Source organism: Vipera berus (assembly GCF_964194415.1).
Source record: "Vipera berus genome assembly, chromosome: 2".
NCBI classification, from domain to species: Eukaryota; Metazoa; Chordata; class Lepidosauria; order Squamata; family Viperidae; genus Vipera; species Vipera berus.
Window position 1 is genome coordinate 22,783,779 of NC_138203.1, and position 15,419 is coordinate 22,799,197.

The window sequence follows — 15,419 nt, forward strand, 5'->3', positions numbered from 1 at the left end:
AGCTGATTAAAATGTTTGAAACAAACTGGATCCATTTTTCAAACCAATTTGACCACTCAGATTAAGCATGATATATACATACCACCTTCAACTATTCTTTTCTGGGTGGGAGAAATACATAGATGTCTCTGTGTATGTGTGAGAGAGAATGAACTGAGATAAAAACAGTCCTATTTGCTCTTTAAACTTCCACCCTTCGAAGATGTTTTCTGCTGTATAAAATGGTCACGTGAAGGACACATGTGACTACATGTCCTGTTCCTATAAATGAAATGGCAGAAAATGTCATAGAAAAATTGCAGGCTGCATCCGAAGCACTCTGTGGTTGTAAAAATAGAATCTATTGCTTGCTTGCTGATAAAAATTGCTATTCTACAGACTCCCAAATTAATGTGTTTAAAATTACACATCTTTTAGTTAATAAACACAAGAGTATACTCTTAAATAGAAATATCAGGGATTTAAATTAGCAGGAAGTAAATGGCTCTGATAAAGTATAAGCATGAGAGGAATCAAATGTGCTTCCATGGTGTTATTATCACCATTTTCCTTGTACAAGTCCCCATTATTCTAATCTACTCTAATCCTGAAGGTCCTATAACTTCTCAGAGATACTGAGCATATGTAGGAGAAATGGAATTGCAGTTTCTTGTTTCACTGACTGAAGCAATTGCTAGTGAAATGAATCATTTGAACTCATTGACAAGCAAAAATATTGCATCATACATTTTGATAGATTAAAACTATTTCTGTGAGATGATGATAAATTACTGTTTAGTTGGAGGAGAAATGTGCTCACTCTTGTATCATATCCAGGATTAAATTAGGCAGTTGGATATAAGGAAATATTTTTTATTTATTTTATTTATTTTATTTTAATATGGACATGGGAGTACAGGTTCCTCTGTTGTACATGAGATAATGTTAAAAATCATGAAGAAATATATAGCTATCATAGGCTGAATACAACAGAAATAACTTCATGTGAGTTTAAAAAAATTATTGTATACACATGCAAGTCTGTGTCTATCCATATGCTTTTTAATGGCACTAGTTATATGTTCAGCTATGAGCTTTCAACCAATGGGAAATCAAAAGAATATACATGCTTAGTTTATCTGGTGTTAGGATAGGGACTAATTAGGAGCCAAAACAACATAGGATATGAATGGGAGCTGGGTGGCAGATAATGGCATATGCACGGTCATCAAAAGAGTGTATCAAAAACTCCCAGCAAAAGCTGTTTATGATAAAGTTTTGAATTACTGTATGTTGCTATCATCGTGCTTTATGGTGAAAGAAAAAGAAGAAATGCCAAATAGACATATGTTAGTGTCTTCATAGTTTTTGTAAACTAATTCATGTTCAAGAAACGTACATTCAGTCTCTGCATTTTTACCAACCCAAAACTTCCATTGTGCTCACCTCCAAAATAGGAGCCATCAGTCAACTTCATCTCTTTACTGGATTTAGTGATAACACCAGCAACCCCATGTTGAATGAAATACATCTTTTTCCCCACAGCCCCTTCTCGGATAATGTAATCTCCAGGTTGAAACACTTCAAACCGCAACTTGCTCAGCATGGCTGTTACAAAATTTGGGTCAGCATTGGCGAACAGAGGCATGGTGGCAACAAGTTTACGACAGTTAAAGTTGACGATCTCCTAAAATGGAAAAAAAAAGATAATTGGTATGATGACAAAGGCGGCTTGGTAGAATGTAGGAAAGGAAGAAGTGAAATATTATCCTACTCATAGATGTGAAGGGAAAAGGGAGAAGAGATGCTGCCTAGGGAAAAAAAAATCAGATAAGAGAAGCAGGAGCCCCCAGTGGTCAGAGAAAGAAATTTAGAAACAACAACAACCCCAATTGCTGAGATAGTTAAAAGTGGCAAGTTTGTACTTTCAGCTGTATTGCAAGATTCTGTTAATGTAGCCTTACAATAAAAGTAGAAGTAGTTAATCTAGTCATATCTCCTTGTCTGGTTTACCTGGGAGGCCTGACAGGTAAAGAGTCTATCTCTCCAACCACTAAAGATCAAAACCTCAATAGAACAAATTTTACAATAGAAGTACATTGGAATATATCTGCATTTTTATAGAATAATGTATAAAATAACTAAGATTGATTATTAAAAATTGGATATTTTTCATTTCTTCAACTTTTGTTCCAGGATATAGTTATATAAGACATTTTAAAAGTAATTTTCTATAGCAGGGCTTCTTGGTAACAGAAAATCTGCAATCATTTTCTCCTCCTGTATCAACAAAAACAACTATAACAAGGATAATTGGAAGATTGCTCTAGGATTCAGAAGCCATTTACTGAACTACAGCCGTAATATGTTTTTATGAAACAAAGCAAGGGAGGGCCAACAATATGGCCTGTCTTGAACTCCTGGAGGAATAGTAAAATAAAAATATAAAAAAGCTTTACTAACCAAGTAAATAAAAGAGACACCACAGCGTAACTCATTTTGGTGTTTCCACAATGAGCTTCCATGTACAATTTTGTTTCTTGCTTCTATTTTTAAATATACTGTTCATACAGGGGTGAACAATAAACACAACTTTCTTGGTCATCAGCAACTCTTTTTGCAGAGCTGTCTACATTTCTTCCCCAAAAGTCACCTCTTTGGCCACCAAGAAAGTCATGGTCATTAAAAAAATATCACATGACCATGATTTATGACTTTACTTCTGTTTTCTCTATTAACATTGCTTGTCACATGGCAAATGCAAAACACACAAATGATGACCACAGGACACTTTGATGGTCATAAATGCAAGGATACATTGCAAAACTATTTTTATACCATTGTAACCTTGAACAGTTGTTAAATGAAGCAACTGGTAAGTGAGAACTACCTGTATCAACTATCTTTGAGGCAGACATTAATGCTCTTTGAAAACATACAAAATCTATTTCTTTCTCAAACACACGCAGAGAAACATAGGGAGCAAACCACAATTATTGATAAATTAGAATATTTCAGAATTGCCTTAGAAACTCTTACCGTACTTATTATTTGATTTTATTCGGTAATATGTATTTAAGTTATAAAAGGTAAAGGTAAAGGTTCCCCTGCACATGTGTGCTAGTCGTTTCCAACTCTAGGGGCCGGTGGTCATCTCCGTTTCAAAGCTGAAGAGCCAGCGCTTGTCCGAGGACGTCTCCGTGGTCATGTGGCCAGCATGACTAGATGCCAAAGGTGCACGGAGCGCTGTTACCTTCTCACCGTAGTGGTCCCTATTTTTCTACTTGCATTTTTACGTGCTTTCAAACTGCTAGGTTATAGATAAGTGTTAATCCCATTTCTGCTTTATTTCACTTTTTATTTAAAAATTGATTCAAAAATGATCATGAGAAATAGACTCCAGAGCCATAGCCAAAAATAGTCTGAATTTTAAAGAAGTGTTTCAGTCACTGCTGCTATGAATATATGTAAATCGGCTTGATTTGAAAGCACTAAAGCAATTGCTGAGAGCAGCATACTGGGAATTATCTCTTTAAATGATAAAGATAATCCCTATTTGGACCGGGATGCCCTACGCACAGTCACTCATGCGCTCGTGACCTCTCGGATAGACTACTGCAATGCTCTCTACATGGGGCTGCCCTTGAATACCACTCGGAGGCTCCAGCTGGTGCAGAATGCGGCCGCGCGAGTTGTGATAGGGGTCTCCCGATACTCCCATGTAACACCTCTGCTCCGTGAGCTGCATTGGCTTCCAGTTGTCTTCCGAGTGAGATTCAAGGTGCTGGTGATGATCTATAAAGCCCTAAATGGCATGGGTGCAGGTTATTTATGGGAGCACCTCCTGCCAGCGTTAACTTCCCATCGCCCTGTGCACTCCCACAGAGAGGGCCTCCTCAGGGTGCCGTCGGTCAGGGAATGTTGACTGGAGGCATTCTCTGTGGGCACGCCTGCCCTCTGGAATCAGCTTCCGGTTGAGCTCCGGATGGCTCCCGACCTTTGCTCGTTTCGCCGCGACCTGAAGACTTGGCTATTTGAACTTGCCAGCCTGGACTGAGAGATTGGGATTTTAGATCTTAATTTTTTTAAAAAAAATTAAATTTTAGAATGTGTTTATTGTTTAGGGCTATTTGATTTAATCTCATTTTAATTTTTATACATTATGTGTTGTTTATAGTGTTTTAATTGCCCTGTACACTGCCCCGAGTCCCTTCAGAGAGGGGCGGTATATAAATCCAAATAAATAAATAAATAAATAATACAGAGCAAACATTGGATCTGGTAGAGATCCTGAAGAAGTTGCTGCTGAAAGCACTGATATTATAAGCTCTGAGGACTGAAAGTAAGATAGATGAAATATACTGTATATATACTTGTTACGAGAAACCTATATGCGGGTCAAGAAGCAACAGTGAGAACTGGACACGGAACCACTGATTGGTTCAAAATTGGGAAAGGAATCCGGCAAGGCTGTATACTGTCGCCCTGCCTATTTAACTTATATGCACAGCACATCATGAGAAAGGCAGGGCTAGATGAATCAAAAGTTGGAATTAAAATTGCCGGAAGAAACATCAACAACCTAAGATATGCAGATGATACCACTCTAATGGTAGAAAGTGAAGAAGAACTAAAGAGCCTCTTGTTGCGAGTGAAGAAGGAGAGTGCAAAACTTGGGTTGAAACTTAACATTAAGAAAACCAAGATCATGGCATCCGGCCCTCTCAATTCCTGGCAAATAGATGGGGAAAAAATGGAAGTAGTGACAGATTTTATTTTCCTGGGCTCCAAGATCACTGCAGATGGGGACTGTAGCCAAGAAATTAAAAGACGCTTGCTCCTGGAGAGGAAAGCCATGGCAAATCTAGACAGCACACTAAAAAGCAGAGACATCACCCTGTCAACAAAAGTGCATATAGTCAAGGCTATGGTCTTCCCAGTTGCAATGTATGGCAGTGAAAGTTGGACCATAAGAAAGGCTGAGCGCCAAAGAATTGAGGCCTTTGAACTATGGTGCTGGAGAAGACTCCTGCAAGTCCCTTGGACTGCAAGGCGATCAAACTGGTCAGTCCTAGAGGAGATCAATCCCGACTGCTCTTTAGAAGGCCAGATCCTGAAGCTAAAACTCAAATACTTTGGCCACCTAATGAGAAGGTAGGACTCACTGGAGAAGAGCCTAGTGCTGGGAAAGATCAAGGGCAATAAAAAAGGGGACGACAGAGAATGAGGTGGCTGGATGGAGTCACTGAAGCAGTAGGCGTGAGCTTAAATGGACTCCAGAAGATGGTAGAGGACAGGAAGGCCTGGAGGAATGTTGTCCATAGGGTCGTGATGGGTCGGACACGACTTCGCAGCTAACAACAACAACATACTTGTTAAAACAATTTGTTAAAACTGTACAACAGAAAGGGATTTGAGGGAAAAACTTGATTTTTATGATTCCCAAACTTGTTTAGAAAAATTACATTTCAAAATTCCAACCCATTGTTATGCTGTTGTATTGTAAAGGCCTTCTGTAAAGATCTTTTTTTTTAAAAAAAAGGTTTGAGAGCACAGTGGTTATATCCCAAATACCAATTATGTTCTCTGAAAATGAAGTGTCTCAATGTTCTATATTCTACAAGGAGACATGATCTGTATCTATTTTCAGCCAACCTCTTCTCACACTACTGTCTAAAAATAGATCAGTGCTGAACTTTAAATAATAGCTCAGAAAGGGTATTAACCTCTTTCTCAGAAGTTAGCTTTGCCGTAGTGCATAGTTCTCAGGGTTGCAATCTGCACTCTAGGACTGCCTGCTGAATTCTGCTTTTAAATGTCAACAAAATTATAATTTGCACTGAATTGATCTACTTTGCATCTGGAAAGTAATCTGGAACAGGAAGTAAATGTCAACACAATGCACAGGTATCTTTTGCAATGCAAAATATTATGCTACATGTTAAACCTATCCAGGAAAATATTTTGCAGAGAATGTTAACACCTGTTTCCTGTTGCTTCCCAGGGCAGGATACTGAATTATGGGCTTAATTTACATCAAGGCAAATTCTGTTCGAACATTAAGAAAAAAATAACAAATATAAATAGTGCAGACACTTTGAGAGTAGAATGAATGAATAAGTTAAGCAAGTGGCAATCCTCTTCACTGAATATGTTCAAGTTCTGGTGGAATCACCGGCTGAAGGGGAGGGCTGTCCACAAGAGGGAATAAAGAGATATTCCAGCTTAGAGTCCATTTGGAGGAGGAAACATCTGAGATCAAATTCTTAGGTCTCCATTTCCCGTCAGTCTGGCGGGATTCTTGTAATATAGGCAATCAATAATAAAATATCTGTTTGGGCCTGTCCATGAGCAGTTCTGATTGTTTGTGCCTGACAAAGTATACCTTTGTCAGAGATGCTAAATCTAATTGAAAGATGGACTCAAGTTCCCAAATCTTTGTTTCAATGATTTTTTTAAAAAAAATAAAGGCCCTGCTAGATCAAATGTAATCTTTTGTGTGTCTATGCTTTCGTGTCATCATTAATACCTGCCAACTGCCTGGATTATTCCCTATGGTTTTCCTGGCAAGATCTTTAGAAGTGGTTTGCCCTTGCCTCTTTTTTTAGGGTAGAGAGAGAATGAGCAGCCTGTGTCTAAAGTGGGACTAGAATTCAGAGTCTTCTGGTTTCTAGCCTGGTACTTTAACTTCTACGTCAAACTAGCTCTTTCAGATGTACGTAATTAGTCCAGTCCTATTTTCTAAACTAGTTAATCTGGATGTTACATGAAGAATATTTCTTTTTGACTGTAAAGAAAAAACACCAAAGGGCCATAAGGAAGATGCAAAAGACCTGCAAAGGGCCATGAGGAGGATTCATAAGGCAACAGCTTTGCCCAAAGAAACCTAAACCGAGGTAAACTATCTTTGAATATTGTTATTTGAAAACATAAGTAATGTTTCTAATATTTCTAGTTAAAAAAACATGGCACAAAATATTGTAACCAATGTCTGGGCAGGCTAACTGTAAATTTCATATTAAGATAACCTGGGAGTCTTTCTACCTTCTTTTCTTGGACAAAGCTTAAGCTTTTTTTCTTTTAAAGGAGATAAAGAAGCATAGCCTTTGTGTAAGATTCCCCTGAACATGGAAACTATAGAATTACAAAACTGAGGCCATTCATGTCTTCAAATCCAACATACTGCTCAGTGCAAAAATCCAAATTAAAATATTACTGATAGATGGCTATCTAGCTTCCACTGGAACACTTACAATGAAGGGAAGCCCATCACTTATCTGAGCAATTGATTCTACTGTCAAACTGCTCTTGTTATTAGGACGTTTCTTCTAACATTCAGTTAGAATCTTATCTTCCTCTAACTGAAATCTATTATTCCCCGTCTTGCCTTCCAGGCTGAAATATTGGGTCTTGATATATATCTTTTACATAACATCTTTTCAGGCATTTGAAAAGCCTCAGTTGTCTTTTCTTTAAACTAAACTTAACCAGTTGCTTCAAATACTTTGGTTTATTTTTTATTTCACCTTTATTATCTTTATAAATAACTCACAGCAGTGACCATACCTAAGAATCCTTCCTCTGTCAACTTTAACAATGAGCATGGCTGTAGCCATCTTCCCTATTCATTTTCGGTTGATACATAAAAAGGAGGGGGAGGGGATTGCCAGGGGCTTTGCTAGTCTAAATAAATTCATTGGCTGCTCTTGAGACTGCAAGCTAGGCGTTGCATAAAAAGCCCACCAAGAAGTTGTATTAGGGGTAGGATTTATTAACGTTGTATTGGGGAATTGTCATGGGTGTCTCCAGACTTGGTTTCACTTTTGACTTGTCGATACTTGGTAAGTAATAAACATGTTCTTTCAGGAATTTGTAAGCCTCAGAGTTCTGTTTTATTTGTGTCTCTCTGTCGGAACCATGACATTCTCCTCCTATTTCCCTACAACAACAATCCCTGTGTGGTGAGTTGGGCTGAGGGTGTGTGACTGGCCCAAGGTCACCCATGCTTAAAGAGATACTAAAACTTACAGTCTCCTGATTTCTAGCCTGGTGCCTAACCAAACTGGCTTTCTTAATTAAACTATGTTTAATTACTTCTAAAAACTGTTATCAACTAGACAATTGTCACAGGGTGCTTGAAACCCAAGCTATGGAGGCCTTGCCCCTTCCAAAGCAGGTCCTGAGAAAGAGCACTTTGTCACTGCAATAGTTCCGGGACTCAGATCAATGTATTTCTGCTCAACACATAATTCTTTAGGCATACGATAGGGAGGGGAGGATATACAATGGTGAGTAATGAAAAGGTAAATGTTTCTTACAAAACAATTTTTCTAATGTGGAGACTTCAATTTAAAATTTGCATTGTTATGACACTGAGCTTGTCAGCTGGACAGGTGACAGCCTGGATGAAATAATTAATACAATAATGTCTTGTTTATTTAATAACCTCTAATACTTATATTAAACATATTAAAATTTTCAATTATATTTAGTTTATGTTATGGCATTATTTTGTGTGATCCCCAAGATTCTGCTCAAAGACCACCTCCTCCTCCTCTTCCTCCTCCTCCTCTTCCTCCTCCTCCTCCTCCTCCTCCTCCTCTTACATACTACCCCAGCTGTCCCCAACCTTTGCGGCTTGGTGGCCTGGTGGGGGAGAGGGGAAAGGGGAAGTGGGCCACGCGATCAAATCTAAGGTGCTTTCTAGAGTATTAAACAAACAGATTCAACTATCAGTACTGGCTCCATCAAAAATATTTCCAATGGTTGGTTTTTGCATTTTTTTTCTCTCAATAGTTTTTTTTTAATTCCACAAAAGTCATAAATATGCAATGACATCTCCACTGAATGAAATATCTGATGAAGCCCAACTGAATGAATTTACTGAGTATACACATTTAGATCAACTGAAAACACAATATAATTAACGAAAGAGTTGCAATGACCAACTATAATTAATGGTGCATGATAATATCCACTCTTCTGCTAATATTTCCAGCTGCCCACTTTTTGTGCAAAGCATTTCATCATTTTCATGTTTGTTTGTTTTTTAATGTTTTCTTCAAAGTGACTATTAGCTCAGTGGCATTTTTTCTAAGTGCAACTCTAATTAATTGAATTGCCCGCCCTCATCTGCAAGAGGAATACAATTCATTATCTGATAAATAGAAAACAGAGTTTGAAAAGGTTAAAAATTGTGAAAGTTGTAACATTTGTCATTCTTTTATTATAACTTTAAAATTAATGAGAGTGGTATTTCAATAAAGCTAACAGAAAATTATTCTTGCAAACAAATAAGAAATTTCCTTGGCATTCAACATTACTCAAGTGAGAAAAACTGAACCTGTCCAAGTTGCACAGTCCATCAGTTCTTAAATGAGTTAAGGTGGCCTAGTTTCACTTTATACTCTGTACTTAATGATTTCACAGGCTACTGCTTAGGTGACTGCAAGTCTAAAACAAAAGCAGAACCTCTTTTTATGAGAACATGCTTCCCATTATATATAATGAGACTGAGCCTTTGAGATGCTTTCTGCCATGTTACGTAGAGAGAAGATGAGAAGGTTGAAATTGCTTGAATTACTATAGATTTTCTTCTTGGATACCGGAGCTTTACTGATAATTTTCCAATTCAGTGGCTTAGCATGTAATTTTATTGACCATAGCAATCTTCCTATAAAAGAAGCACCAATCACATCTCAAACTTGCCAGTTCACAGCTATGCTAAGTAGGTGATCTTCCTGGATTTAATACCCTGCTGAATACTTTAAAAGAACTATTTCTCCACTGATGGTGGTGGCTGATAGAAATATGCTCACTCCAGAGTTGATGTGGATGACTAACATATACTAAAATTAACAGGGCCAATGAAGCAGCTCCTATTTCTTTAATGCTTTATTCTGTCCTGCTGGCTTTCACTTATGGAGGAACTGACGAAAAGTCTCTACCAACAATAACAGAACAATTCCAATGATGGCCTTCTTTACTGATCTTCAGCAAATAATAATGGAGTGGAATTCAAATGGTACTCTGAGAGCTGTAATTGAACTAATTCTGCTATGGAGTTGTTTAAAAGAAATAAAACCAAGGTATATAAGAGAGCCACTATGGTGTTGTAATTAAGGCATCTGGCTAGAAACCAAGCAACTATGGTTCTGCTGGGTGGCCTTGGGCTAGTCACTCTTTCTCAGCCCTAGGAAAGAGGCAATGGCAAACTACTTCTGAAATCTTGCCAAAAAACTGCAGTGATTTGTCCAGGTAGTCATTGGGAGTCAAAAACTGACTTGAAGACAAATGTGCTTGCATGTGTGCACATACACACACAGATGTGTCATGGAGCTATCATCACTGGTTACTTTTGGATCTGTTTAAATAAAAGTCCAATTTTATCTGGAAATAAGAATTCATAGGAATGAATTTCTAACTCTACCTGCAGGTTCCAGGCATCAGATATGAGACATTCCACATGTTATCTATAACTATACATCCAAGTTTATATCTAGTTTGATATAACAGTGGCACCAGGCTATAAACCTGGGAGTATCCTTGAGTCTTGCTTGCCTTAGGTACAAAGCCAAGTGGATGACATTAGAAAGAAGGCAATGGTAAACCACTTCTAAAGCTCTTGTCAAGAAAACTGCTCAAAGCCACAAAACAAAAACAAAACTGTGCATTAAGGAAAGATAAACTTTCTGAAATCTCCTGCAGTTCAAATTGAGAAAGGCTTTTCTTTCCTAGTACATCATCAACACAGCTTTCTTACCTCCCGAAGAGGGTCATTGAGTTCATTAAGAATGCTGTCTTCATCAAAGATCTTGCCTTGGTAACGGTGTTCATAATAATCATGGATTTTTTGACGCATATCTGCAGGTAGCTTGTGAAAGGACATGTATTGTTCAACTTGTTTGTACTAAAAGAAAAAAATACAAATAATTACTGCAAAGCGTCTTAGAATAACATGAAGAGCCATATATAATGCATTACTAATATTTAGAATTGTGGTTATCAAAAGGAAAATGCAAGCACAATAGCTTTAAAATTCAGAGTGCTTAGGATTGTGAATGGAAATTATATTTCCTAGTATGCTGTGCTAGAAATATATTTTGCTTTTATTATTTTCTAGTTTATGAAAATTGGACTCAGTGATGACATTTTTCCCAGCCATGGATTGAAGATTGTTTTTTTAATAGAAAACAGGATAACCTTTGTTTTCTTGATACTTTCCAAAAATATTTTTGATTGCCATGCTCCATGAGAAACAGCATTATAATGTGGGGGTTTCTAAGCACAATATTGGAAGAAGACACATGTAAAACATGTAATAGCCTTAAAACAAATTTTATCTTAGTCTACCATTTTGTTTCTAATGGTTACTAACCAGGTACCTCTGAGGTGCTAGCCAGTGGGAGATGTATGTACAATCCCCTACTCTTTTTGCAACTGTTGCACCCTGTTCTCTCCATGGAGATGATACTGAGTCATGACATGATAAATCTTTCCTCCATGACTTTATCCAATTCTCTTTTAAAGCCATCCAAATTAATAGCCATCACTACCTTCTGTAGAAATGAATTCCATGAGTTAATTATGTTGCTGTCTGAAGAAGGATATATGGGATTCTTGCTGAATCAGAAGATCAGCTGAATGAACAATGAATGCATCAAGTAGTTTCCTGCAGCTGCATTTATTGCAGCAGAATATTGTTAGTGGAAAACAAGCATAGAGGCATAGTGGCACCAGTTTTTGCATTTAAGATGGTTGATTCATACGAAGATAAGAATTCCTATCTTTCTTCTCAGACAATTTTTATTATATCTAATCAAATTTCTTCTTCCAATAAATAAAACAATTTTCTGATACTTTCCACAAAGGCTTGGGAAAGATAAGCTTACTTCATTCATTTATTACTCTATATAGCTGATTTTTTAATATTTAAAATTACTGATAATATCATTATTAACTGACAATTATCACAGGCGAGCAACAATAAATATACTACTCTGATCAGCTCATCATGTTGTTTCTGGTCCTTGAGTCTGGTATTATTCTTGCCAGACTGGATTGATTTCACTCCTCCCCTCAACTCAGCACCAAATTCCACCACATTTACAGAACTATTCACCACCAATTTTTGGTTCAAGATATCTTGCTAAGAGAATGTTAAAGAATCCCAGCATCTGGGATTCACTCTCCCCTCAACTCAGCACCATATTCCACTATAGTAACTCATATTTTACTTTTTATAATTCATAAATATGTGTATTTATGTTTATGATATTTTATTCAAAAATTCTTGACAAATCAGGTCATATACTGAAATAGCAATGCTTTATTCGTTCACTTGTATTATTTCCATTTTCTCTCACAAACAGATGAAAACACATAAAGATAGGTGTTCAAGTTATGACTTTATGGGACTGGGATTACTGTTACTAAGTAATGCGATCCTAAACTGTTGTGTCAAGTGACCACTTCATTTACCGTTAACAGTCCAGGCATTCTTAGTTGTATTGTAGTGCAAAATGTGTGGGTCATTAATCAGGAAACAGAGAAAGTTCCACATAAGAAGCGGGGGGGGGGGGAATACTACAAAAGTGGAAAAGGTCCTTTGAGGCCCAGTGCAGACCGGGAGAGGGAGTACGCAGTGTGGTGTGAACTCAGAAAGGCTGGTGAATGAGGGCATGGGGGGCATTTGATTATAGACAGGCTATAGAAACATCTGTGTGTGCAATTGCAGAGACTGTGGAAAAGAGGATGCAGGATGCATGTGATATGAGGGAGACCAAGGAATAGGGCACAGAGTGTGTGCATGTTTCTGACTGAGAGGAGGTCATGAAAAGAGGGTGTGGGGGGCAGCAGAGGGGGGAAAGAGGGAGAAGTTCGGGTGAGTGAACAAAGGCTGTGGGGATAGGGGGGGGTGGAGACATATCCCTGCAATTTGTAACTTTCCTTGCCAACTTCCCATTGACTTGAGGGTAGGGAAGTTGCAATTGGTGATCATGTGACTGTGGGGTATAGCAACTGTCTGTGTATGTGAGCTGGTTGCTAGGCACCCAAATTTTGTTCATGTGACTGCAGGAGTGCTGCGAAGGCTGGAACTTTCCTTCACTCTGCACTGTCAATGATCACTGAATTTGTAGCTATACAAGTGCAGAACACACATTCTACTCTCAAAATAAGACTTCCTGCATCTGATTGATCACTCACTGACTGACTCACTCACTTGTTTGTCCTCTCCACTTTAACATTTTAAAAATTAAATTTACACATGTATGTGTAGGCTGTTTAATACACACATTTATACCCATTGTATTTTAAATCAGTCTGACACCACAAATTCCTTGTAAGGTAATGCCATTAAAAACGTACTGTCAATAAGACACATCCTAGGACTACTACCAATATAGCTCTGTGATAGCATTTTAAGAACAAAAAAATATTCTTCCTATGCAGACCAAAAAAAAGAAAAAAGAAAGGTTTAACAATTTTGGAAACTTTCAATTTTTCCAATTAAGGAATTATTTCTATAGATGTTGGATTTTTCCCCTATAGTCAGCACCCCACCAAAACCAATGATGAAGATGACCTTGTCAACCAGTTATGTCAATCCTACTCATACCACAGAAAAAAAACCTGTAATAAGAGGGAATAAAATAATCATCCCACGAGGGAAAACTAGTGGTCAATCTTTAGGGTTAAGCCAGCCTAACATCCCAGAAAAGTAAGTGGAAAAATGAAGGTCTTCTTTTTTAGAAAACCTTTTGAACAATGATTGTTTCTAAATTGGGGTAGACCCCATGCTGTGTTGATTAAACACAATTAGGCTTTGAGTTATACAAGTTGGAGGCTGTTGAGTTACTTCTCCTAAGCCTTGAACTCTACATACCTTAAAAGAAGGAAGGACAGAGGAATATTTGAAAAAAAAATATTGCAGAGAAATCCTTTATACAGCTACCATAAAAGTAGGCAGGGGTTAATGCCTTGTAAGGAATATCTTATCCCTCCCAAAAAGATCCCATTTCTAAGAATGTTAATGCTTTCCAATTCTAACCTGTGGGTAATTTTTTTCTAATTGACTTTAAAATCTCAAAGAGATTTGAACTGAATGGTGTGCCCAGGAATCGCAAGCTGTAAAATCCAATTGAATCATGCCAGCTCTGAATCTTGAATTTCCAATTCAAATTGATTCAGGGCTGATTAGCATATGGCTGTTTTTATGGTTCGCCTATGGCTAATTGGAGCATGAAAGCCATGACCTTCTCTTTTTGTTGCCTCTGCAACTTATGTGTGCACTGGCTTTTTGCTGCATTACTTTCACTTTTTTAATGTTATGTACACTGCCATGGGATGCTTTCTGAATAAGAAGCTGCTAATACAGTATAAAACGCATATATACATGGAAATTCCATTTAAGTATCTGTCACTGAATTTGTACTCAAGTCACGGGTGGCCAGTAAAGAGTCAACTTGAGACCATGGACTAGATGAATAGACTTATTAACTCTTCCCTATTCCCCAGGCCCCCCAAAAAGTTTGAATTGGATCTCCTTGCTATCCACAATGGGGAAAAATCTCCCATTACCAGTGGAGGGGGCTTTCATTCCATTGTAAATGGCAACTGTAAGTATTTTTATTGTGGCAAATACAGCATATTCATAGACATCCACTGTTAACTATGATGATGGCAAAGAGACAAAACATGCATAGTCAGTGACATTACAATGCAGGTTCCACCCTTTCAGACCATCTTATCTAAATCCATCAATAGCTGAGTTTGTGTTATTTAGTAGTTTGTTTTTTTCATTTGCCCTGCCTTGACCCTCTTCTGCAGACACCTAAGAATATGTCTTCAGCTAACTATAGCAATAGCACTTAGACTTATATACTGCTTCACAATGCTTTACAGCCCTCTCTTTACAGCCCTGTAAAACCTCTGTAAAAGGTAAAGGTAAAGGTTCCCCCGCACATGCGTGCTAGTCGTTTCCAACTCTAGGGGCCAGTGCTCATCTCTGTTTCAAAGCCGAAGAGCTAGCGCTTGTCCGAGGACATCTCCGTGGTCATGTGGCTGGCATGACTAGATGCCAAAGGCGCACAGAACGCTGTTACCTTCCCACCATAGTGGTCCCTATTTTTCTACTTGCATTTTTACTTGCTTTCAAACTGCTAGGTTGGCAGAAGCTGGGACAAGTAACAGGCGCTCACTCTGTTACGCGGCACTTGGGATTCAACCCGCCAAACTGCTGACCTTCTGATCGACAAGCTCAGCATCCTAACCAACTGAGCCACCGCATCCCTAAAACCTCTGAGTGGTTTACATAGCATATTGCCCCCAACAATCTGGGTCCTCATTTTACCAATTTCAGAAGGATGGAAGGCTCAGTAAACCTTGAGCCGAGTGAACTCCTGGAGAGAGCAGTGAGTTAGCCTGCAGTGCTGCATTCT

General features: G+C 38.1%; 1 protein-coding gene across 1 annotated transcript in view; it reads right to left on the reverse strand.

Annotated features, from left to right (window-relative positions):
• The window catches only part of HCN1 (hyperpolarization activated cyclic nucleotide gated potassium channel 1), a gene marked incomplete at both ends in the record, with an annotated part of 171,775 nt that overhangs the window by 8,759 nt on the left and 147,597 nt on the right, over nt 1-15,419 (reverse strand). The window contains 2 exons of the mRNA XM_081320220.1: nt 1,426-1,666; nt 10,742-10,888. Coding sequence (XP_081176346.1) covers nt 1,426-1,666; nt 10,742-10,888 — 388 coding nt within the window. The remainder of the gene's footprint in view (nt 1-1,425; nt 1,667-10,741; nt 10,889-15,419) is intronic.